The sequence below is a fragment of the Rhinolophus sinicus genome, linkage group LG09 (genome assembly GCF_036562045.2).
Source record: "Rhinolophus sinicus isolate RSC01 linkage group LG09, ASM3656204v1, whole genome shotgun sequence".
Lineage (NCBI taxonomy): Eukaryota > Metazoa > Chordata > Mammalia > Chiroptera > Rhinolophidae > Rhinolophus > Rhinolophus sinicus.
In genome coordinates, this window is record NC_133758.1 from 67,343,037 (window position 1) to 67,370,719 (window position 27,683).

The 27,683-nt window shown below is 38.3% G+C and overlaps 1 protein-coding gene across 1 annotated transcript in view; it reads right to left on the minus strand.

Annotated features, from left to right (window-relative positions):
* Positions 1-27,683, minus strand: part of PRKAR2B (protein kinase cAMP-dependent type II regulatory subunit beta) — a 91,354-nt gene that overhangs the window by 49,281 nt on the left and 14,390 nt on the right. Inside the window, exon 2 of the mRNA XM_019745385.2 lies at positions 19,603-19,638. Coding sequence (XP_019600944.1) covers positions 19,603-19,638 — 36 coding nt within the window. The remainder of the gene's footprint in view (positions 1-19,602; positions 19,639-27,683) is intronic.

The following is a 27,683-nucleotide window of genomic DNA, read 5'->3' on the forward strand; positions in this document are numbered from 1 at the left end:
TCAAGGAAATTGAGAAAATAGTTATGCATTTTTTGTACTTTACTCTTTCAAAATGATAATTTTCAGTTATCCTGGAAATATCAACTTTCTTCAACATTTTCCTAAATGATAATTTCAAACAAAAATTATCTGAGTTAGAAAACATACGGCATTCTGGTGAGAAAAAAACATCATTTATAGGGAACTCAATGCAGTCCCTCTACCTACATTTACATCGTTTGCTGAAAATTATTACGATTAGAAAATGTAAATGTATAGAAAAGAGGAAACCAATAGTAATTTAGCCTTTTCTATGCCAAGCACCATGCTAGGAGCCTATGTTCATTTAATCCTAACAACCACCTCAGGAGGTCGGGCACTCAATGCCTTGTAAATGAAGACACTAAAGCTCAGCGTTCACACACAGCTAGCTCATGATGGAGCGCTGTCATTCTCACCCAGGTCTTCAGATGCCAAAGAATAAGAATTTCTCCTTACACTGTCTAGTCTCCCGGGTCTACATAAAAACACAGCATATCACCAAGAGTGAAGAAAGGGAATTCATAAACCAGCCAAATAAATGAGGAAAAGGCAAAAAACATTCATCATAATGAAGAACCTTCATAAACTATGAACTTGTATTTCTATTTTCTGTTTCCAAAAGAATGTACACCTCATGACATAGAAATGAGCGTGTGTGTCTTGTTTACCATGGCGCTGCCCCAGATCTACAACAATTAATAATTTCCAGTACACTGTAGGCACTCAATAAGTATGTGTTGAATGAAAGTAGTTCCATCTTTGTTGGTAGATTGGAGTATTTAAAAGAGCCCAGGCTCTGAAGACAGAATGTGTGAATTTGCATCTTGTCTCTGTCATTCTGTTGCTGTTACCTTGGGCAAGGTAAAACTCTTTGTGTATCAATTTCCTTACCTGTAACATTAGGACATTAATAATAGTTGTTGTGTAGAACTGCTTTAGGAATACAATGAATTAAGGAAAGGAAGAAGTAAAACTTATTATTTGCAGATGACAATACTAAACATAGAGAACCCTAAAGATTCCACCAAAAAACAATTAGAACAGATAAATGAATTCAGTAAAATAGCAGGATATAAAATTAATATTCAGAAACTGGTTAGATTTTTATACACCAATAACAAACTATCAGAAAGAATAATTAGGAAAACAATCCCATTTACAACTGCATCAAAAAATATAATAAAATACCTAGGAATATATTTAACCAACGAGGTAAAAGACCTGTATTCAGAAAATTATAAGACACTGAAGAAGATACAAATAAATGGAAGCATATACCATGCTCATGGATAGGAAGAATTAACATCATTAAAATGTCCATACTACCCAAAGCAATCTATAGATTCATGCAATCCCTATTAAAATACCAATGGTATTTTTCAAAAAACTAGAAAAAATAATCCTAAAATTTATACGGAACCACAAAAGACCCTGAACAGCCACAGCCATCTTGAGAAAGAAGAATAAAGTTGGAGGTATCATGCTACCTGGTATCAAACTATACTATAAGGCCATAGTAATTAAAACAGCAGGGCATAAAAACAGACACATGGATCAACAGAACAGAACAGAGAGCCCAGAAATAAATCCATGCTTATATGGTCCATTAATCTATGACAAAGGAGGCAAGAATATACAATGGGGTAAAGATAGTCTATTCAATAAATGGTGTTGGGAAAACTAGACAAAAAAATGAAACTGGACCACCTTTTTACACCACATACAAGAATAAACTCAAAGTGGACTACAGAAGTAAATGTGAGACCCAAAACCATAAAACTCCTATAAGAAAGCAAAGGCAGTAAACTCTCTGACATTGCTCTTAATAGTATTTTATTATTATTATTATTATTATTACTATTATTTATTTTTGGATAAGTATCCTTGGGCACGGGAAACAAAAGAAAAAATAAACGAGACTACATCAAACTAAAAAGTTTTTGCACAGCAAAGGAAACCACCCACAAAACTCAAAGACATCCTACCAAATGGGAGAAGATATTTGCCAATGATAATATCCAAAATGTATAAAAAACTCACACTTAATACCAAAAAAAAAAAAAAAAAAAGCCAATCTGATTAAAAAATGGGCAGAGGACCTGAACAGACATTTCTCCAAAGAGAACATACAGATGGCCAAAAGATATAACACCACAGCCTTAACAGATGAATTAATTTCCCTATAGTAAGACTATAATACTCGTACATGTTTGCTAGTAGCATTACTAATACTACTAAGATTCTTGAAAAATTAAGACTAGAATTCGTCAAATGCTTTCACAGCATCTATCTGATCATTTGATTCTTCTCTTTAACACAATGATACAAGTTGTATTAATAGATTTTCTAATATTGAACTATCTTTATATTCCTAGAAATCTCCTTGATCATAACATTAATTATTAGTTGTGTTCTGAAGGTACATCTAACACATGCCAATTATTATTTTAGTACAAATCGAAACACATTTTTAACATAGAATCAAGCTCTGAATTTAGGTATATTTGTTTGTTTAGGTGTATTTCAGAGAACATCATTGAGTGTGCTATCCCATTTTAGGTGAATAATTAGAATCAGAGCTAGGAATTATCTAGCTAGAAACCGTTGGTTAAAGTACTGACCCCAACAAGAGGCATTTATCATTTGTGAGATATACTAGTCAATATATACTCCTGTAACAAGCAGCCATTGTTCCACCCAAACTATGGAGTAAGAAACAGAATAGGGAAATTAGATTTTGATTCTGCCTTATATTTTCATGTCTATTAAGTTTGTATCTATGTACTTCATGGCTTTTAAAATAATATACAATGTAGTTTTATAAAACTGAAATAAAACTTTTCATACATAGGAAAGTCTTATATGTTCTAATTTGTGCCTTTTAAGGATGGTAGTCATTACTATCTAAATTAATTTTTCTCAATATTAAAGTTTTTTTCCTCCCTCTCCAGGGAGAAACAAAGAAAAATAATAAACCCGACTAAACTGCAAGCAAATCATTTCTAGAAATGTAGTTAATTCCAGGTATAAACAAATAGCATTATGGTTTACGTATTTCTAGGTACTCATCCATTAACTTGGGTGGCAATACAGTATTTTCAGATTTCTAGCTGTAAAGGGAAGGGGATTACACTTAAATTTAGATCAAAATTAATCTGAATTGGGATGTCAACGGGAAGAGGCAGAGCACAGTTCATACCAGAACTGCTTTTTATATGTTTTGTAAAAAGACCACTTTGGAAACAAGTGCATTTCCTCCGATCGGTTTTAATTTAATGAACAGTGGTGCTGTGTCACGTCCCACACTAGTTCAGGGTCAAAATTTTCTAATAAATCTTTTCTGATACCAAAAAGAAGGAGTGAGAGGAGGGGAAGGAGGGAAATGAGGGGGAAGGAGAGGGGGATGAATGAAAGGAGAAGGGGGTAGGGGAGGGAAGGGGGGGGAAGAGGAGCTCTGAATCACTCAAATTGACTGCTAAAAGCATTAGAATGTAAATTATTTTACAAGTTTGGGCACAGAAAATTTGAATGATAAATTGATTAAAATGTAGAAAATACCTTGGGTGTTACTAAATGACAACAATTTAAATGCTTCATCTGTTTTAAGAGTATGTATAGAAAAACAATGCTGGTACTAGAAATTACTATAAACAATTGCTTTTTCTCTACTTTGTTAGAACTTAGTATATAAAATATTAACATAATTTCATAATTCAGGATGAAAATAGGTATCATTATTTGATTTAGAATCCTGCAATATCCTCACCAACAACTGCATGACTTGGCTCTGAAGTTCCCAAGATTTTTATAGTTCTACCAGCCTGCAACTCCCATTTAATGAAACAATTAAAAATTAGTTTGACTCAATTTTTAAAAATAAATAATATTTTTTAAAAAAAAGAACATGACCTCGGGCATGTTAAACTCTTGTGTCTCAGTTTCCACACCTGTAAAATGGCAATAATAGGAAAATTTCCTTCAAATATGGTAGTAGTGACTCACATGGATTATCAAGGGAAAATAAAGTTGAGAAATGGTTCCTGGCACACAGTCCACCCTGCGTCCATTTTAGTGTCGTCATCATCATCAGCTGCTTTGACAATTTAGGCTAAGGTTTATAACCTACATAACAGATCCTTATTCAAACTTTTGAGCTACTTTCATTGTTAGAGAAATATATTCTTCGACAAAAGCAAGAGAAAAAAACTTTGGAAATTAAAAATTCATGGAAAACACTTGGGACTTTTCAAAACAAGACTACAGACCCAGAATGAAATTTCTTTTGCTAAGACGCACCTCACCAAACCAAGACATAATTAGTTTCAGCTCTCCCAGAAATGGAATCTTACACCAGTGTACAGAGCATTAATTATGAACACAGAATGGACTCTAATAATACTGATAGCTCTGTCAATCACACAGTGACAGTTGTGCCAGAGCATCACGGGAAAGGCGTACCCAGTGAACGCCCTAACTCCAGGCGCAGGGTGGAGTGTGACCATCTGGACGGCTTTACCGGACTGCAGATGAGCTTTATGGGACTGCAGATGGGGGCATCTCACCCAGTCTCAAGCATAAGATCAGAGCTCTCTGCGGGCTCCTCGCTCAGGCCTCAGCTGAGGAGCTGACAGCTGCATCTGCACTCGTCCCAGACGAGGCGCTTGAAGCCTGGCGTGTCCTGACTGTCTCACCAGCCCCGCCTGACGCCCAACCCTATGCACCCCAGCGGGGAAGGGACTCTCATGGAACACCGGACTCTCCCATCCTTCTTGTGTAAGACTGTTGACCTTGCCTAATTGTGGGGACAGAGCCAGGAGTGCAGTTTCCAGGCTCTTGGCCTCACATGGAAAGGTGCTGGCTCGGGTAGTAAATGGCTGTGATTAGATGGCCATCAGCTGTGACTAACTAGTTGGGCGTCAGCTGTGACCGGTGAGCCACTGGCCACTAATATAACTGCTGTGGCTACGTTAGCAGAAAATGGGGATAGCAAGGGCGGATTGTGGATTGTGGACTGCAGAGAGGCAGATGCCACCAGCGAGAATATAGTGGATGACTCCCCTATCTATGGCTCCCCGGGTCTTCCTTTTTGGCCTCACCATATTCTGCGTTCTTATGTGGGGAGCAGGAGCTGAGACCCCACCTGGCACCCTGCATGACACTAACCCTACTGCTTGGAAACCTGTGTGACCCTCTTGTGTGAAATCGTTCTCCCTCTATTGAAGACTATCCTCTGGCCAGAGCCTTGGTCAATGCCCGTGGTAAACCGAGTCAGTAGGGCTAGATTCATGGCTTTATTCTAATAAAGTCTGATCTTGTGGAAAGACATAAACATGTGTGAGATTGCCGCTTTCATAGCCACGTCCTGCTCACGACAATCGGCCAATCAGGAATCGCCTGATCAACACTAGTGGAGCAACCTGCTTGCACACCTCTGCCATCCCCTAAAAGAAAGTAACCTTCCAATAACCAACTCACTTTTTTGTCTAGTACAATTTCCTTGTTCCCACTCTCTTCTGCCTATAAATCTTTTATTTTGTACAGCTCCTCAGAGCTCCTTTCTAGCTATTAGATTGGATGCTGCCCAATTCAAATCAATTTTTGCTCAAATAAACTCTTAAAATGTTTGCTATTCCTCAGTTTATCTTTTAACAGGAATCATAGGCTGCCTTTAAAATATGTAATGATCTCTGTCCGGGATGAGACAGTGTGACTCTCTCCTGAAGGTTACAACAACCATCCAAGGGACTTCAGTCTCACCAACTATATGGTTTAATATCAAGTCTCCCTTCTAAAAGAGTTAAAGAAAATTTTTAATTTCATTTAACTTCTAATGTAATTGCCTATGTGATACAACATGAATGTTTACTTTTTAATAAAAACATAATTCTGGATCTATAAGCCTTTTCATTATTCTAATTTCAAGAACTGCCCTCAAACCATCTTCCACAAATCTACATGCAATGTTAAATCAATCCAAATTTGAGGTAAGGGGATTAGCTGTAAGAGATACATAGATTACATACTTTGGCCAACTAAAATTAAGTGGGAAATTATAGGAGATTACAGAGGTACTAATATTGCGGCATTTTTTTAGAGTAAAATTTGACAACGTGAGCCTAATGATATGTAAATGTTTATTTAGCACACACTGTGTGTCAGGCTCTGTGCTTTCAAAAAATTACAACAACCGGGTTTTACAGAAGACCGGGTTTTACAGGTGTTTACAGAAGGTTTGAGTAAGTTGCCCCAGGTCACAGAGCTAATAAAAGAGGCAACTAAGATCCTAAACAATGTCTGTTTGCCTCAGGCCCAGCCCAATGCCAAACACACTGTAGTCCCTCTTGAATATTTAATCAATAAATGAAAGCATGGTCCAAATCCAAGCTCTTCACTTCTACACTACACTGCCTTTGTACGCAAGGTAAACCTCAGGAGGTTAAAATGCCTCACTGGGAACCCGACAGTTACCTCAGAGAAAGCTGAGTAAAACAAGCGCTGCTGTGAACAGGTGGAGGCTAAAGACCCCTGATCCAACCACGCCTTCTGCGATCTGTCATCCGCGATCCTCCACACGCCAGACACTCTGGACAACGCCTTTCCCCATCATCTAGCCACACTCCTTTCACCTTACCCCTGAGACGGGAAGTGTCTCGAGGGCAGGGAGCGTTTGCTGCCCCAGTACCCAGGGCTGAGCACAGCGCCTGGCAATGGGAACTGCTCAATACATATTTGCTCTACCGAACTGCTGACTGGGGGATTCCTCCTCTCCAGCACTTTCACCCTCCGGTGATCTAATACATTTCTGACATGGCTCTGCCTCAGCTGAAACCCGGTTCTTCTCCAAGAACACTACTTCTCTTAGGAGCCACTCCCTGCACATGGTGGGATCCGAGGGACTCTCCAGGCTGCCCCACTGGCTTCTAGACCACTAGTTGGAACTGCCATGCAAACGCCCATGCTCCTGAGATTCCCAGCATTCAGGACCCCTCCCGCCTGAGAGCTGGCTCAGTTTCCTTTCCACTCCAGTTTTGCCATCATCACAGAAGACTTCGATGTCCAAGCCCAACCTCAAATTGTTTTTGCTTCCTTGGCGCCAGTAAAAACTTCACCCAACATCCACTTTAGCAGTTTCACTCTAACTACACACATGGCTGGTCCTTACTTCAGGAATCTTAAGCCTCACTATACACATCTGGCCAACTCCTGCCATCCTTTTAGTACTCCTCTATTTCTGCATTTTGTTTTTTCTTTGACTTCATACCCTTTTCTCTCAGTTCATCAATTATGATGCTCACAGTTCAGTAGAGGAAGACACGTGAACAAACTACAACATCAAATGATGTGTAACAGTAATAGCAGCATGAGTACGTACTCTATATACAGATGGCATCCAGAAAGAAAGAAAGAATGCTGAGGGGTAGGGACCGTGGTTTAGGGGGTGCATTGCAGCAAGGCTAGACAAAGAAAGGCTGTGGAATATTCCGAATAGGCACCGGCACACGCCGGCAGCAGAAGTAGCCGTGTGTGTCGTGGATGCGGGGCGGGGATGCCGCAGAGCACCATTCCACCACTCTGAGGGGCACCATTTTCACTGCAGTCTGTTCTTGCAAAATGCCAAGGTAGTAAAATAAGGTTTGTGGCTTTGTTTTAATAGTCAGTTCTTTTAGATAAATGTGACTTTCCCTTATGAAAGCTTCTTATGAGAACTTTCCTATCTCATACAGAGCACTCCAAGGTCATGTCACCTAAACCACACTGGTCCACATGGATAAGTACAGAGTGGGAGTGTTCAGAAACTATTATAACTATTTGATACTGCCGTGGCAATTTTATTATATTTTACAAAAGTACTGGTCTGCAATGGATTGTGGGGGGCTGGTCCTTCACAGACAGTCTGTGGCGTAGTGACCTACTCTGATCATAATTACAGAATGGTTGCAACGAGTTCAAATGTCCATTCTGTCTACTCACGTCTGTTTTCCAGGCAGGGTTCAATTACCAGGACACACGAGGGCACGGTGGGCTACACAGGCTTCTCGTGCCACCTCCCAAGTCCCTCCCAACCTGCTGGTGTGAAGAACCTGAGGACACTACAGGAGAAGGAGACACCCACTCACCCTGCCCTGCCCTGCACCGGTAATCATGTTTTTACTAGTGCATTCCTTCCTCACTTCACTGGAGGGCTCCAAGAGAACTCTGGAGAAAATGCAGTTAAATTCAAGAGATAAATGAATTTCTCACTGACCTTGAGATAGTTTATCAGCATTCCTGGGCCTAACAAAAAAAAAACCAGACGCAACACTTTCCACAGATTACACTGGGCTCTAATTCCCACAGCAGGCCAAGGCGTCCAGAACACAGCGTGCTTAAGTGGTAGTAAATGGGCACTTGCAGAGGATGCAGGAAGAGATGGACCAGGTGGTAGCAGCGCCTGCTGTGCTCACTTGCTTTGCTTTGTAACTGTTCACAGGGGAGAATCCGTTTTCACATCAGCCTGGGCCCAGAGAGAAAAGGTGCATGGAGTGGTTGAAGCCACTTCCACTTCAGCTGAGGGAAATGCCTGGACAAAAGCTCTGGGGACTGTGCTCTGGCATCTCAGAGAACTCTCTAGGTCCACCCTCTACCCTTTCTTCTCACCTCCCTTGCCCAGTGCTGGCACATCTAGTTTCATCCTGTTGCCTCAGTTGAACCGTCTGACTCTTGATTTCAGCCTCACCCTGGGTATCATCTTTCTAATGAACTCTCCATGTCAAGCTGTGCAGTCCACAAGCTATTCCTGGCCCACGCAGTCCAGGCTCCTGAATGCCCCTGCCTATCCAGGAGACACATCTGGACAACAGGCTGATCCTGTGAAACCAAACTGAAGAGAAGACTGTGTTAAGTGTTAGAGTTTTTCATGGATTATCTGCTGTTTAATCATTACAATGATCTTGTGAGATAAGTATTATCCCCATTTTCTATGTGGAGAAATTGAGCATTAGAAAGTTGAGTAATCACACACACACACACACACACACACACACACACACATTTCATAAGTGGACATGTAAGTAACAGAGCCAGTACTCCAACCCAGGTCTATCTGAATCCTGAGTCCAAACTGTCCCCCCTTCCCCCCCACACACACACACTGTGAGAGAGCAACAATGGTAAGATAAATGCAGAAGTAACTCCTGGCCTTAGCCCCATCTGCTACTCCAGCCATGCCACAGGTGCTTGGTGACAGAGGCAAAGTGCAGAGCAGACTATGAGAAAGGACTTCTTACAATAAAAACAACCCGTTACTAGTGATAAGGCACAAATGTTCCCTTGATTTTGTTGTTCACACCCATGTTCTGAGCCTTAAAGACCAGCTAAATGGCACCCTATCTGTGAGCCTCGCCCTGGAAGAACTATACATTTATTTTTTCCTTTTCCCTTTGTGGGTAGTGTGGTATTTACCACACTGAGTCACAGCCAGCTTCCCTGCCAGACTATGAACTCCACGAGGCCATATTGAACTCTTCTTGCATCCCTAGCATTGTATGTGGCACACAGTAGGGACTCAGTAAATGTTTGCTGAATGAATTCGTAAACTAATTAGCATAGTATTCTTCCAGTGTGCATTATCTACCTAGTTTGGTAATTACCAAGCTTGAAATGAGCTTCCAAAATGCTCATTACAAAACTAAATATAAATGTAAATGTATTCATACCAGCAAATTAGTCTGACAATATGAGAATGACCTCTGGGGAAAAAAATCATCGAGGGGTTAAAAGAGCTCATCAAATAACTTTAGAATAAAAACAACGAACACCATGGCTACAAAATATTTTCAAAACAAAACAAAAGGAAGCATATGTTCCCTGAATCAAGGAAGCATATGTTCCCTGAATTGGATTCAAGACAATATCTGAACTTCTTCTATTTCACTACTTTCTTGGGGACTAATTGTTTTCTGTTTGAGGTGACTTCACTGAGTTTTTAATATGTCATTTTACACAGTAGGTGTGTGAGATTTAAAGACTTAATTTTGCCTCTGAATTATTCTAAATGCAAGTTTAGAAAAAATTATAAAATTTTAGCTCTGCTAAAAATATATTATAAAATGCAATGCTCATGTTATAGCTAAAAATTGAAGAGTGGCTAATTATCTACATGAGAAAAGAAAATTAGCAAGCTCAAAATTTGGAGTTTGATTTTCACTTGTATTTAAGACATAATTATGTATTAGAACAAGTAATGCTCAACAGCGGTCCGTCAAAGCAATACTAAATGTCAATGCAAAGGTTTCACAGACATCAGGGGGGCACAGTGACCGACAGTTGGATGTGCCCGTGCAATCTAAGAATTCCTAACAGGCCATACAGGGAACTGTTTCATTGTTACGAATAACCTTCAGAACGCTCAAAAACCAGATTTCAGGGACTCAATTTATGAAAGACAAGAAAAGCAGTCATGACAATTAAATGCAATATAAAATACTTGAATGAGCTTGAATTTAAAAGAGAGAGAGGAAGAGAGGATATATCAAGACAACTGAGGAAATAGGGTTCTAAACTGTATATTAGATAATAGCATTGTATCAAGGTTAAGTTTTTTGAGTGTTTTATAGTGTAGAAGAATCTCCTTGTTCTTAGGAGATATCCGAGAAGTATTCAGGATTCCTAAAAGGTTCAGTGAAGAAAAAAAAAAAGTCTGTGCATGTGCATGTGTAAGGACGGAAGGAAGAGTGTGCAAATGTGGAAAAATCTCAACAATTGGGAAATCTAGATAAAGGTGTTCACTGAATTATTGTTCAAACTTTTCTATAAGCTTGACTTTTTTCAAAATAAAATCCTGGGGTTAAAAAAATTTACGAAGAAGTCTTATCTGATGCGTCAAGGCATTTGCTCAAGAAGAATGAAATTTTTCGGGACATGTCTTTTCTTTTTTGGTTTTTCAATTCAGGGAAAAACAAAACTACAGAAGAACACTATTATAATCTTTCTAAAAATCATAAAGTGCAAATAATAAAAACAGATGCACATATTAAACGATGACTATCAAATAGTGTTATGACTCTCTAAGGCTTTTTTATGACATACTAAAGCACTGAGCTGAGGATTTTATTATTTTGTCTTAAACTGTATTCAAAAGAGAGGGCTGACCACTAACATTTCTGAGAGCCTAGCCACTCTCCTTTATAAAAACCATCTAATTTAACCATCACAATAAGTATGAATATAGCTCTTCTGATCCCAAACTGAAAAAAAAATGAAAGTAAATAAAACTCAATGAGGTAAATCATTTATATTCAAATTCACATAGTAAATGGCTGGTTTGAACTCAAGTCTGTATAACTCCAAATCCTAGGGTCTTCCCACAAAGTATACTAGATGAACAATGAAGCAACAAGATTGTTGTTTGCTTAAAGTTTTACTCTTCAAAATTTTATTAAGCTACTATATCTACCACTACATCTAATTTTTTTTTTTTAAGATTTTTTTTTTTATTATTGGGGAAGGGGAACAGGACTCTATTGGGGAACAGTGTGTACTTCCAGGCCTTTTTTTCCAAGTCAAGTTGTTGTCCTTTCAATCTTAGTTGTGGAGGGTGCTGTTCAGCTTCAAGTTGTTGTCCTTTCGGTCTTAGTTGTGGGGGGCGCAGCTCAGCTCCAGCCCAGTTGCCGTTTTTCTAGTTGCAGGGGGCACAGCCCACCATCCCTTGCGGAAGTCAAACCTGCAACCTTGTGGTTGAGAGGATGCACTCCAACCAACTGAGCCATCCGGGAGCTCAGCAGCAGCTCAGCTCAAGGTGCCGTGTTCAATTTTAGTTGCAGGGGGCGCTGCCCACCATCCCTTGCCAGATTCAAGGAGTTGAACTGGCAACCTTGTGGTTGAGAGCCCACTGGCCCATGTGGGAATCAAATCGGCAGCCTTCGGAGTTAGGAGCTTGGAGCTCTAACTGCCTGAGCCACCGGGCTGGCCCCTACAGCTAATTTTTAATAATTACAAAAGTAAATGGTTTATTTTCATTTTTCCACCAAAAAGAATAATCTTCCCAAACAGAAAGCTCATAATAAGCTTTACAAAAAATTAAGCCCCAAATTCCATTCAAGATGGTGGTGTAGGTAAGTGCTGTGCTTGCCTCCTCTCATGAACACATCAAAATTACAATGAAACTACAGAACAACCATCATTGAGAATCACCTGAAGTATAGCTGAATAGAATTCCTGTAACTAAGGACATACAGAAGTCACACTGAGACCGGTACAAGGGGTGGAAGAGGAAGGGGCTGGACCCACACTCACACGCAGCGGTTAAAAATCGGGAGGGATATCTGTGCTGCAAAGGTCCCCCTGAGGACCGAGGGGTCCCAGCCCCCCACCAGGCTCCACAGCCCAGGGCTCCAGTGCTGGGAAGAGAAGTCCCCATAACTTCTGGCTGTGACAACCAGCGGACACTGTGGCTGTTTGACCCAGCGGGCAGCAGGAGTCCCAAGCGATCCTCTTAAAGGGCCCACACAAGGACATACTCGCTGATGTGCTCACAGACTCTGAGCTCCAGCACTGGGGCAGCAGCTCAAAAGACACCAGGGAATGTGGGGAGGAACTGAATTGTCTGGCTCCAAGACAAGGGCTGAAGGGGCAGCTTTCTCCCAGAGTGCTGCAAGAAGACATTGTTGCTTAGTTGAGCCCTCCCCCGCTCCCAGTGTGCAGAACTAGGCGGCCACCATATGTAAGTCTCTATCAACCTAGCTACCACCGTTTGTTTGTCCTGCCCTGGTGATTCTCTGAGAACCCATCCCACCCAACTTGCAGGTCCACTCAAGCTGCTTCAAGTGGCTTTTCCATACAAATAGTCTGTCTTAGCTCATACTGCAGACATTCCTAAAATCTCCCAAAGGTTCACAAATCCCAAACAAGTAGCATCTGGCCTCAGTGTATTCCGTACCTCTTGCTAAGCAGTCCCAAGCCCAGCACTAGCAGCAGCCAGCCTTAGTCCACAGCTTAGCCTTTCCCAGTCACCTCCAAGCCCAGCACATGAGGCAACCATCTCAGATCACTTTGTAGCTCATCCCAAGTGGCCTCCGGCAGGGCACAGGCAGCAGCTGACCTGGGCTTTCAAAAGAGCCCCTCCCAAGAGGCCCCAGAACCAAAATACCCAGTGGTCAGCTTCAGACCACACAAGAGCACCACCCAACCACCTCTACAAAGGACACACCCAAAAGGAAGACTGGACTGGCATCAGAGCCCCGCTAATGCAAATCCTGATCTGTAGGGTCAGCCCCTGCACAACCATTCCTCCACTGTAGTCATGGCCAGTGCTTACAACCAATCAGCCTGAGGGTCAATCCCTCTCACTGACATGCAAATAGCAACCAAGCTTCAACTACAATAGGAGGGCAAAGAACACAAGGGACACACCTGGAGCACTCGGCTCAGGTGACCAGGGAGATTGTGCCACTGGGCCCCACAGGACACATACTATGTAAGGCTACTCTATTAACACCAGAGGCATAGCAGCCCTACCTAATACATAGAAAAACACAGGGAGGCTGCCAAAATGGGGAGACAAAGAAACATGTCCCAAATGAAAGAAAAGAACAAAGCTCAGGAAAAAGAACTAAACAAAATAAAGACAAACAATCTACCAGATGCAGAGTTCCAAACACTGGTTATAAGGATGCTCAATGTCTCAGTGAGAACTTCAACAAAGATAGGAAACAGAAAAATGAAGATACAAAACATAAAAAATAACCAGTCAGAATTAAAGAATACAATAACTGAAATGAAGAATACATTAGAGAATCAACAATAGCTTGATGAAGTAGAATATTGAGTCAGCAATTTGGAAGACAATGGAGCAGAAAACACCTAGTCAGAACAGAGGGAAAAACACCCCCCGCCCCCCAAAAAAAGATAGTATAAGGGGTCTCTGTGACAACATCAAGCGTACCAACATTTGCATCATAGGGGGACCAAAAAGTGAAGAGAGAGAGCAAGAAATTGAAAACCTATTTGAAGAAATAATAATGGAAAACTTCCCTAACCTGGCAAAGGAAATAGACATACAATCCCAAGAAGCGTGGAATGTCCCAAAACAAGATGAATCCAACGAGGCCCACTCCAAGACACATCATAATTAAAATGCAAAAAAATAAAAACATAGAATCTTAAAAGCAGCATGAGAAAAGCAGTTAGTTACCTACAAGGGAGCTCCCATAAAACTGTCAGCTGATTTCTCAACAGAAACTTTGCAGGCCAGAAGAGAGTGGCATGAAATATTCAAAGTGATGAAAAGCCAGGACCTACAACCAAGATCACTTCACTCAGTAAAGTTATCATTTAGAATTGAAGGACAGGTAAAGAACTTCCCAAACAAGAAAAAGCCAACAAAGGAGTTCATCATCACCAAACGATTATTACCAGAAATGTTAAAGGGACTTCTTTAAAAAGAAGATAAAGTAAAAAGATAAAAAATATGAGTAATAAAATGGCAATAACTACATATCTATCACAATTACTTTAAATATAAATGGATTAAGTGTTCCAATCAAAATCAGGGTGGCTGAATGGGTAAGAAAACAAGACCCTTACATATGCTGCCTACAAGAGACTTACCTCAGATTGAAAAGACACACACAGACTGAAAGTAAAGGAATGGAAAAAGATATTTCATGAAAATGGAAACAAAAAACAAAAAATCTGGGGTAGCAATACTTAGACAAAATAGACTTTAAAACAAAGGCTATAACAAGAGACAAAGAAGGACCCAGTAATCCCACTTCTGGGTATTTATTTGAATAAACCTAAACTGCTACTTTAAGGGGACGTGTGCATCCATATATCTATCGCAGCACTGTTTACACTCTCCAAGATGTGAAGGCCACCTGGGTGTCTGTTGTTGGAGGAATGGATAAGGAAGATGTGATACATATATAACAATGGAATATTAGCCATAAAAGAGAATGAAATCTTGCCATCTGCAACAACATGGATGGACCTAGAGGTTATTATGCTTACTAGAGTAAGTCAGACAGAGAAAGACAAATATCATATGATTTTACTTATAAATGGAATCTAGAAAACAGGACAAATAAACAAACAAAACAGTAACAAGCCCATAGATACAGGGAGTATTTTGATGGTTGCCGGATAGGGTGGTTGGGGGAATGGGTGAAGGGGGAGAGAGGATTAAGAGGTACAAATTGGTAGTTACAAGACAGTCATGGAGATGTACGGTATAGCATGGGGAATAGAGTAGTATTGTAATATCTATGCATGGTGTCAAATGGGTACTGGATTTATCAGGGTGATCACTTTGTAAATTATATAAATGTCTAGTCACTGTGTTGTACACCGGAAACTAATATAATATTGTATGTCAACTATAATAGAAAAATAAAAAACTATTTTGAAACATTAATAAATAAATAAATAAATACTAGGAAGGGAACATGTCATAAAAGGACACTACAAAGTCATCCAGCTCCCCATACAAAGACATTTTTAAAAAAAAGACTTTATGAGAAAGTGAAAAGGGAAAAACACTATTAGTAAATAATAAAACCCAAGTAAAGATTGTGATAAACTACCCTGCCATGTCTTTTCCAAAGAATCAAACTCCTGTTTCAAGTACTACACAAAGGCGTAAACAGCCATTTCTGTGGTTCTTTAACTATCAAGATGGAGAATATTTCATTTAGAAGAAAGCCTCTGAAATATTGTCCTTTTTGTGACTTGAAAGAATACTTTGATAAGGTACCTTTTTGGGAGAAGGTGGAGAGCAATGATTCAAACCTCAAAAGCTACGGTATGATAACAAGAAACAACCTTCAAAGAATGGATTCAATTACCTATAGGGAATATGTTTTATTAGGAGCCAAAGTATTGGTTGTCCTTAGCTCAATTAAATATTAATCAATAATGCTTCAGAACATAAGCTAAAAAGAAGTCATACTCAAATACTTACACATCCTTTTCTAGAAATGAAGATAAATTTAAAATCTCTCTTTCTCACAAGGCTTTGCTAAATTTTCATTTAACACTTTAAATATGTCATAATTGAAACTTTTTTCTAAGTTGTATCTGTAAATACTTTAGTGAAGTAGCTGTAATTATTTAATAGCATTACCGATTTAAGGCTGTTTTTCTAAATACGAGTACGTGTATGTATTTGTTTAAGTACTGAAAACACAATAAAAATTCATAATTAGTTTTAAAAATAAAGAGAAATTAAACCCCAAACTTTTAAAGTTAATTATTATACATCAAAATTCTAAAATAGATTGTGTATGATTTTTGTGTATTTAAAAAGACACAGATGAGAAGTGATCACTAGGAGTAGGAATGGGTTAAAAAAGAATGAAAGCAGTATTTCTTTTTCTTTTGTTTAAAGATAGGATTATGGGGTGCTGTTTGAAAATAAGGTTATGGGTAATCATATTGCAACATATAAATGCATCAAAGGTTGTACACCTTAAACGTACACAATGTTATAAATAAGTAATGAAATTAAGGTGAGGGGGTGCTGTCAGGAAGATACCAAAGGTACATTTTATCTGGATTTCAGAAGCTACCTGACAGTTTTGGTCATGTTTTGTAGAATTTATCCGATCTACTCTATAAGGCAAGACCCTGTTCTTCCAATGCCCATCTATGTTTGTTTCTGTCAGTCATACTCTGCCCTACGCCTTTCATTCCTACACCAAGTGGAAAACTATCTTACGAAACCCTGAAATCTCTACAAATTCAAGATTCTAAGAATTTAGTTTGAAAATACTGAGTGAAACTGATTCCTTTTACTTACAGGAATAAAAACTGCCAGTTTTATGGGCAGCCACTGAAAACACATGAGGAGAGATAAGCAGAAACAGCATTATTAAAAGTGTAAAAGTGATCCTAAATAATGTATCTGTTACACACTTTCTTAATATAAACATTCCTCTCATTCTCATGAACTATAACAAAAGAAAAAGGCATAAAAAGGAGAAATGCTTTGTCTGAATTATTCAAGGTGAAATATTTATTTTTGATAGATGCAGTATGAGTATCAAAAGCCAAAAAACCTCAAATATTTGGGAAACTCAGTCAGAAGATTAGAAATATAACTTTTTTTCATTCAATTAACAGTCATTGAATACCTAGCACTATACATGGTATATTTGTTGTTGTAATATACACAAACAGCATTATTGTTGTAATTATTAAAAAATAGATGAATAAGAAAAACTTTCTACAGATTTCTGGTTGATTTTACCTGACTTACTACCCCATCCCCCACCCCAAATACAGGTCTTATATTAAAGTTTTATAGTTTATTTCTGAAAAGAAAAGGTATTTCTGAAACAAAATTCCATCAGAATAAAATATCCTAAGAAATACTTTTAATTATCAAATACAAATATCTATATTTTAAGCACAAATTTATTTTTATTTTCAGGAAATGCTACTTGAAAATAAATTCGTATATATATTACTAAATTACTTTTAGCCATCAAATTAAACTAACAAAGAGAACTATAGCATTTCCTCCATAAGATAGATGTCTTAAGATTGTTTCCATATTCTTCTTTGCCAGAGAAGTTTTAGGCAAACTTTCATAAAAAATAAGAAAGTCAATATAAATTATAAACAGGTAGCTGATTAAATAGGCTCCATTCCTTTAAAAAAAAAAAAAAGTTATTTTTATTTAAGGTAGGGTAGTAAATACAATTTTATTTCCCTTTGCCTGAAAGATGAAAATATATATAAAATGCTTAACAGTGTATGTAAAATGCTCAGTGTCTGATCCATCAGGGATACTCCATAAATTAGTTATTTTTGCCTTCCAATAATCAATGTCAAGATTCATTCTCATAATGGTTTCCATCCACCGTGTTATATTACTAGGATAACATTTTACTCCTTTTAAGGTTTATTGCTATATATATAACACGATTCTTGAACTTGATATCATCTTATTATTTTTCTTTGAATCAAATTGCTTCCTGTTGTTTTCACTGACATTTCCCATGGCCTATCATTATAGGAGTAAATGCAACATTTGACTTTAATGAGTATTTCTCTGCTGGTATCCCATCTTCTCTACATTTTAAGCCAAGTCTTGCTGAGATACACTGCTCACAGATTTAGTAGTAGCAGGGAACTAAAATAATGGTGTTTCAAAAGCAACCTACAACCTACATACTGGCGCCCCTGACCCATCAATTGATGATATATATGTCTATTGTGCAACAAATACTAATGAAACTTGCCCAGAAATAAATCTCATGTCATACAGTTTGAGACAGAAAAGGAGATTATTTATTCTAAGATACTTAACTATGTTTTTATGGAAAGAATTTTAAATCATAAAGACAAGACATTGTACTACTGATTCTCTCTTATTATTCCTCTTTTGTTTCCACCACTGATCATAAAAGACTACATACATACTATACTAGACTGCCATCACACATGATATCTCTTTTCTGGGATGAAGTTTTATGACTTATTAAATGAATGTAACCTCTCATTCCACAAAAGTTATTACAATCTACTCCTTGTATTCAAGATTTAAAACAAATGTGCCTTGAGATTACAAAAAGCTTGAGGGTAAAGTAGATACCATCCTAACATAGCACATTTTCCGAATCTCTTTTTCCTTATATACCTACATAAGAACAGAAAATTGTACCAGCAACTATCATCGACAAATTAAAAATAAAACTCAATCTGAAAACGCTTTTAATATAGCACAGGTAGAAATAAGGTAATTTTATGAAATAAATTACTCATTTGTATTATATAAACGTCACGGATGATGTGTTTGAAATGTTTTTCAACAAAAGTCTAGTTATGTTTAAAAGAAAGATAATTTTCTCAAACCAAACAAAGTAACACTTCATTTGTCCTCTATGTTCAGAGAAGAAGCTACTCCACAGGGGTGAAGTTTCCAAATAATAGTTTATCCACTGCAATGCCCAAACTCATTTCACTGAAACCATTTTGGACAGAAACGCTGTTAACTGTGTCCTGTACCTCCCTACCAGTCAGCAGAGGCAGTACTCAGTCTAGTGAACCTAATTTAAGCTAAGGTCTATCACTGTGAATATGCTTTAGGTTACCGTGGGATCTTTCAGACAGCAATAACCACGGGGGCCTTCACAAATGGAAAGCAATTTACTCCTTATTCTAAATGGCCCCATGATGACAGGTTTTTATGGAATCTGTATTTTCAGTTTTCCTGTTCCATATTCAAAACTCTCATCCCTCACTGTTTCTAGAGTGTTCTTTACCCAATCTCCTAAATCACTGCTTCTAAGCTGTGGTTGGTCAACCAGGTACCCATACAGATAATAACTGATCAAGAGTAACAATAAACAAATTGGGGTAAAAGTCTCCATTTAAAAAGGTACATTAGCCTCTGTGTGATTTTAAGTTTACCCAGTCAGAAAATATTTCCAATTATTTTTTAGTTCTTGATTATATCAGAAGTTGTTTTTCTGGGAAAGTGATGGACAAATAAGTTATTACTCTACAGCAATTATTCTCTTCATACCTTCTTGTCCAACACTGCTATCATTTTTTTAAATGTCACTATTAGTAAGCAAAATCCATAATAGTCAGACTTACCTGAGGCACGCCTCGTGAATCGGTTTATTACTGGAGCTAAAAAAAAAAAAAAGCAGAATAATATTATGTAAAAATCTAATTTATCCAAAGTCCTGAAAAAAAAACAAACAGTTAAGTGATACCATAAATTAAATGAGAAATATGAGTGAATTATCAAGAGGAAATATCATAAATACACGAAAATTAACTGTTTAAATTTGTTAGTAGTCAAATAAATTAAAATAAATTATTTCACCTTTGGGAGGGATCAGTTAGTCCCCCCAAAAGATGTTAAATAAAAATCCCTACTTATAGACAGCTGAACCTATTTAACTAGGGACAGTGTAATTCTATATAATATTTTTGTAAACAATTTGGCAATTACATCTAGTGCCATAAAAGGTTTGCCCTTTAACAGAATAATTCTCCTTTTGGAGATTTATCCTAAACAAATACCACTAGAGAAAGAAAACACAATATATGTATACTCTATTCAGCAGCATCAGTTTTACAATGAAAAATTAGGAAATAAAACTAAAAATGCTCATATACTTTGAAATTATTATTAGGCGAAGGATGATACATCCTTGATAGTCTCAGATTTAAGATTTGTGGTTTTGTCAATTTTTGTGTAACCCAAAGGTCGATGACACGCAAATCTGTATACTGACTGCTGCAATTCCAGGCTGGTGGGCGGAAGTTCACCACACAGCTGGTAAGCTGACCATGGGCCCACTCCCCGGATTCAGCTCAGCTCTGCTGTTGCTTCTTGGTTTTGCTTACAGTTCCCTCAAGAAGTGAGGTTTTTAAAAACTTTATTTCTTGAGAGAAGCAGGTGAGTTTGTGGTTCATATTATTTACAGAAAGGACATCGCATACTACACAGTATATTTTAGGGGCAAAATGTCATGGACTTGTATAATACTTTTTAATACTTCAATATTTTTAGAGCAGTAATTATAAAAATTATTTACACTATGGAAATAGCTCAAGTAAAAAAAAGACAAATTTGTCATAAGCACTATGGTACTGCATGAAAAATACGGAGGCACAGGAACACATACTAGGAAACAGTCTCAGATGTTTTTGCTGAGGCCTCGCAACCACACTATTACATATCAGCATCACCACATTACTGTAGAACATTAAGGCTCAGAGATATTAATTCGCTATAGATCACACAACCACCCTGTGGCAGAGTTGTAGAATTTGAACCTAGGCACATCTAGCACCAAAATACTGCCTCGTAAAGAAGAGAAAGCAAAAATATTGATTCCTGAAATCACACAATAGGCAAATATTTTCCTCCATATTGATTTCCATTGTTCTTAAAGATCAACTTTGTAAAATAATTCACAAATCCAATTATTAAAATACTATAGTTTATAGCAAAATTATGTCCTCCAGATTAATCAAGAGGGATAAAATTCTCCTACTTTATATACCAAATTATATTCCAAAATAATTTAGCAATATATTTGCAGTCACAAATTATTTATGTGAAAATCTTTCATCAGGTAAATTGTATGGTATGAATATTTACCACATAAAAGAAAAGCTTCCATCAGTTTTCTTGGATACTTTCCAATTTGTTTTTCAATCTCCTTCAGGTATCAATAGTCTAAAGAAATTTAGCCTCCCCAGAAAACTACAAGGACAGGGAACTGCAAGGATGCGAAAAGCTTCAATCACAGGAATGCAGGAGATAGTGCAGGCTGGTAATGGCAAGATGAAGGCAAAACACACAACTCAGCCTTGGAAAAAAGCCCGAGCAGACATTCTCCTCCCACCTCTCTCGACACCGACATGACACTATGAGCCTCTGATCCGAAATGTTGGAATGTCTTTGTTCTCATGGGGTCCCTTAGCTTTCTGCCATCTTTTTTAAATGTTTAAAGGCAGAGATTTTTCAAACCCAAGTGGCATCGCCATCTAGGAGGTATATTCTAAATTTGTGGGGCAATTTTTTCAATTTTCACAATAATTCAGAGGACATCCTTGGCGCTTGACAGAAAACATACAGGACAGTCCTGTACAACAACAAAAATGTCCTGAATCCCACAATTTTTGTCCTGCACTACTTTCAAATAGCCCACTGAACATTCATGTTGGCAAAAAAGTCAGCTGATAACCATGTGAGCCTGGATCCTAACGGTGTTTTATATAACATGATTATTTTATGCAGGTTTTTAACTTACATCAAATTTTCCACAACACCACTACTACACAAATCAAAGAAATTTTGTAGGGACTTTTTGTATTTTATTTTATTTGGAATTTTACTAATAAATGTTCATCATTTCAAAAACTCATGTCACTGTGCCAATGCCACTTGGGGTATTTGAGCTGCCAGTACATTACACTCAATCAGACGACATCTGCAGCTTAGTGATTTCACATGTAAGAGGGAGACTCTACATTATGTCTTCCTGTGTACATACTGATGCACATACCTACCACTTTCTTTATTACTTTCCTTTATTTTTCTTTTATATTTTTTGCTAGAAACTATATAAATTTTTAAATTGTGGGTAGATAGGTTCTATGACTATGATTTCCATTTCCCAACAGTAAGTGGGCACAGGAACAGGCAGTTAAGAAGACGAGGGCACCAGGCAAGTGGTATGCAGCAGCCAAGGAAATACTGGGCTTTGACAACCCTTACCAAAAATCCAACCCCTCAGTCCATATCCTTCCACACCCACTCGCAGAGATGAAACACACGTTTCCTACGAAATTCTGAAAAGGAAACAGTAACCATCATCTAGATTTTTTAGTCTAGCTACCAAAATGGGGAAGAAGGTTGAGATTCAGGGTGGAAGCCCCATTGGAAATCAAAGCAATGCACATCTGGGCGGATGTGCTTGGTGTTTTCTCTCTCAGGAACCCGAGTACATGGAAGGGAGCAGCAGGAAGATGAGGAAGGGCATGGCCACCGTTCTCCACTGGGGATGAGACTGGGACTCAAGGCAGGGTACCCACTGGAATCAGAAGGCTTAGGTTCCACGGCTGGCCCCGCGTCGTCTGAGAAACCTTGGATGAAGCACGTAACTCTGACTTAAATTCTCAACTTACAAAGTATGAAAAGCAAGACCTGCCCTCCTTCTTTCAGAGGGGTTTTGTCAAGAAAAAAATAAACATCTTTGAGAGTGCCTCTAAACTATAAATTCCTATTCAAATGTAAGAGATTGATGTTTATTGTGAACTAACGTTAATATTACCATTTTTTAAACAGACAAAATGAACAGTAGTATAAATTCACAAAAAAAGTTAACAGATGATGTTTTAAAATGTGACAACTCAAATTAAGTTCTCTTAGACTCTTGGTTTCCACCTTTAGATTTTCCTATTCTGTGAATATTCTGTATTTACACACACACACACACACACACACACTCACGGAAAAAAAACAACACTAGAAACTAAGAAAGTATAGAAAAAAATAAGAAATGTATTATCTGACTGGAGAAACATGAAATACAATTTAAGACTATACTAAACATTTTAAAGAGATAAAACCTAAGATCTTAGTGACTCCTCAAGGAAAAATACAGAAATATTTATATAGCTTTGACTTTCTCAAAAATGCCATTCCAGGGGCCTCCTGAGAGTGCTGTGTTCCTGTGAAGACCTTCACGCTTGTCTAACCACAGACCCCCTCAGTTCCCAAACCCTATTCCACTAGACTGGTCTTAATTCCTCTGCTCCCAGGAGACCCAGAAGTGTAACTGATCAAGCCTCCTTCAACCCTGGAGTATCCCTACGGGAAAAACCCTCCAGCACTTCACGTACACTGACTGAGCCTCCCACACCTGTGACTCCACTGGTGCCAGCAGGACGTGCTTATCTCCCCACTTCCTTCTGCCCAGAGCCTAAGCAGTGCCTGGCAGACAAGACGCCGTCCAAGTAAACACCTGCGGCCGGATCAATCAACTTCTGAGAAGAGCACAGAGAGAGCCCTTGTCCCACTGATGTCACTGCTTTATTGATTGCAACTGCTGAGCACTGGAGACCCAGCAGAGTCCTGCCCTGAACAGCTCGGCTGAGGCGAGCCGCATTTTCAAGTTCCATGATTGCGAGGGCTTACACAATGCGAGGAGCTACCTAACTGAAACATTTAGGTAAAAGAGACATTCCACAGAAGACTAAAAACCTTAAGAAATTCTCTAAGGACAAAAGCATGAGCCAGTGAGGTCCAGTCGGCAAGAAGAAAAGCCAGGGCGACAGTGGTGCATACAGGCTGCATCTCTGAGCAAACGCTGGGAGAGAAGTTTCCGAGAAGGAAATAGGAGCCCCGAGCTGTGATCCATGGTACACACACACACACACACACACACACACTCACACTCACACCATCTGTACTGAAGCCTCGTTAGTTCAATGGACCTGTTGAAGAAAAGTGACCCTGAAGTGAGATGTACACAGTGATCTTGGAGTCAGTGGAATAACGAGCGTCCCTAATTCTATTAGTCGGCTTTTCCAGCAATAAACACTTTTTGAATCTGTTAACTGTCTAAACAAAAGATACTAGAAGTTATGTAAACTGAAACCATGTTAGCTAATTACTTTTGACAGAGTAAATACGCAGCTCAGGATAAATTAATGTCTCTTAATGCCCATGCTTCAAAAATTAAAAATGAAATAGGGCTCACCCTTGAACCAAGGAAGAATTAACTTTCAAAAAAGATCAATAGCAGAAAAGCAAATGACAATAAACTGGAAATATTTTGCTACTTAACCTAACAGACATGATTTTCAAACTGTTTCATATGTGTTTAATTCCTGACATTGAAAATGACCACTTATTTTCTATACTTTTGTTAAAAGATGATGAGCTTTGATGACTTTAGTAAGTAGCACTCAGAGACACTCAGCGGCTGCGGTGCTGCGAGCCTCTGAGCTGGTTTCCAGGTACGCGGGGCCTCTGGGGGGGCTGGGGTAGGAGCACAGACCTGAGCTGGAGGGTGCCCTCCAAAGCTTCCCGTCAGTGTCCTCAGGAGGCAGATTAGGAGCCACTGTGTCCTCAAAGCACTTCTGATCAGACATAATGGGATCTGCTTAGAGTCAGGCATTTGGGGGACCAATTTTCTTCTTCCTTTTTTATTATACAGCACGTGGTCAGGTGTCCAACCCACCTAGACATATGAAGCATGGCTGGAGGAAGGGCAGATTGAGATGAAATACAGACACTAGCTTTTAGAAAGTGCCAACTTTAAGGACCACTGAAAAGATGCATTTTCGTTCTTTCTATTCATAAACCAAACTCCTCAAAATATAACTGATATTTTAAAATACCATGGTAACAAAATATAACAATTACACTAGGAAAAAAACCACTCCTACTTACTTTTGCTTATGAATGAACTTGATTCTCGACGTTTTAATTCATGAGAACTTAAACAAAAATGCCCTTCAGTTTCAGCTAGAAGAGTCCTAAGGTAGCTAAGCTTTTAAAATCACAGGGTTCATGCAATAGCAATGCCGAGAGACAGGATTCCAAATACTTTCAGGATTTTACAATGCAGGCTCAGAAGAGAAGCAGGATATAGGAAAGCTGTTGTCAAGACTCCATAAATTCAATCTCTGCTTCTGCATAGGCTAACACTGTCTCTTCTAAACCTCTGTGGTCAAGTATGTGCAAAGGGCAGATTTATGGAGACTAATGTTCTGTTTCTAAGAATGAACAACACAGAGCAAATTACTGAGACTACCAGGAAAGCCAAAAGCTTAAAAGTTCAAATTGTCACACATCCATAAAGTCACAACAAAACAGATCCACAATAGGGTAGTTAAGAAAAATATAAGGGCTTTGAAATGCAGAACAAGTGAGAAAACAACCAAGGGATGTGTTTTAGGTTGCCTAATCATAAAAGTAGTGTTACAGAAAATCCTCCTTCGGTTAAATCCTCCCACTTATCTTCACAGAATGAAGATGTTCCTGCCATTCCAGTCTCAGGTGAAATGTCTCATCCTGGCGTAGCCTTTCTCTGAACACAGTTCAAAGAAGCCCCCTCCAATTCCTCTCAATCTCAGCGTCCTGTCTCATTTTCCTCAGAGCAAGCAGTGCCTACCAAAAGGTAGCTAGTGTGTTATGTCTATTGTGTTTCTCCCAAGCTAGACTACAAGCTCCGTGAGGGCAGGGCCCTTCCTTGTCTGCCTAACTTTTTTATCCCCAGGCCCTAGAACACTGCTTGATATATAGTAGGATCAACAAATACTGACTAAATAGTGCTAATGAAAAATTAATATGGGAGACACTCCCTGACACCTAAAGATTATTTGGACAAATGTGATATTTATACAAGTATAAAATTTGTGAAAACTATAAAATAAAATACAGTATTATGAAAACATAAAACAGTAGAGCCTGACTACCCTTTGGCTTTTTGTACAAATAGCAAAAAACAATCCCATTTATGCCCAATAATTATGAAAATTTAACCCAGATGTTAAGTGTCCAACAGAAATAATGAAAAATCTCACAAGATAATCAGTGCAGAAAGCAATGGCATTTTTCAATTAAAATGTGGAAAAGATTTCAAGAGTATCCATGTTTACAATTTTTTAAAAATCAAGGTGAAACTGACATACAATGCAATGCACAATTCAGTGAGTTTTGACAAATGTATACACCTATGTAACCAAGACTCCAATCAGAATATAAAACATTTCCAACACCTGGAATGGTTCCATGAGCCCCCTTACACTCAATTCCTACTATCTCACAGGAAACTACTCTTAGGATTTCTACCACCATAGTTTAGTTTTGTCTGTCTTTGAATTTCATACAAATGTGAGATTCATTCTTGCTACTGGGAGGATCAATAATCTGTTCTTTTTTAATTGCTGAGCAGTAGTCCATTGTATGAATAAACCACAATTTGTTTACCCACTCTCCTACTGATGAACATTTGGGTTGTTTCCCGTTTGGACTACTTTGAATATAGCTTCTGTAAATATTTGCATACAGGTCTTTTTGTGAATACATGCATTTCTCTTGAATAAATGGCTAGAGTAAGATTGCTGGGTCATAGGAAGATGAATGTTTATAGAAACTCAGAGTTTTCCTTAAGTGTTTGGACCATTTTATACTCTCATAAGCAATGCACACGAGTTCCAGTTGCTCCACATCTTTGCCAACATAAGGTACATCTTCTTATTTCAGCCATTCTTGTGTGTGTTTAATGGCATCTCATTGTGGTTTTAATTTTTATTTCCTTGATAACTGAAATTCCTGAGCACCATCTCCTGGGCTTACTGGCCATTCTTATGTCTCATACTATACACAAAAATAAATTATAACTAGACTAAAACTTGAGTCTGAAACTTAAGACTTTAATTTTTACAATAAGGAGATTATCTTTTTAATTTGGGGTAGAGATGGATTCTTTAAACAAGGCATAAATGTAAAGGAAACAAAAAGCAAAATATAAAGGAAAGGATTAATGTTAGGCTACATTAAAATTAAGAAATTCTGTTCAATCAAAGTGACCATAAACAAAATGAAAAGACAAGCTCAAGACTGGGAGAAGATTTTTTCTAATACATATTACCAACAAACGATTAGTAACCAGAACATTTAAAAAGAAAGGGAGGGAGGGAAAAAGGGAAGAAGGGAAAAAGGAAGGGGGAAGGGAAGGGGAAAGAAAAAAAACCCTCTTAAAAATCAGTAAGAAAAACACAATCAGCCAGATAGGAAAAATAGCAAAAAACAAGAATATTTTTCACAGAAGATAAACTACAAATACGGCCAATGAACACAAAAAGATGCTAAGCATCACTAATAATCAGCGAAGAGCAAATTCAATTCACAATGAGATTCCATCTAACATCCATCCTATTGGCAAAGCTTGTTAAAATCTGACAATATCAAACGTTAGCTTGAATATGGAGAACCAGGAACTCTTACACTGTTGCCAAAGCAGTGTGACAACTTTGCAAAGCAAATATGGTGGTACAAGGTGCAGTTAAAGCTGTGCCTCCCCGACAACCAGCCTTTCCACACTTAGGCATACACCCTAGAGCAGCAGTCCTCAAACTTTTTGGTCTCAAAACATCTTTACACTCTTAAAATTATTTGCTTATATGGTTTATAGCCATCG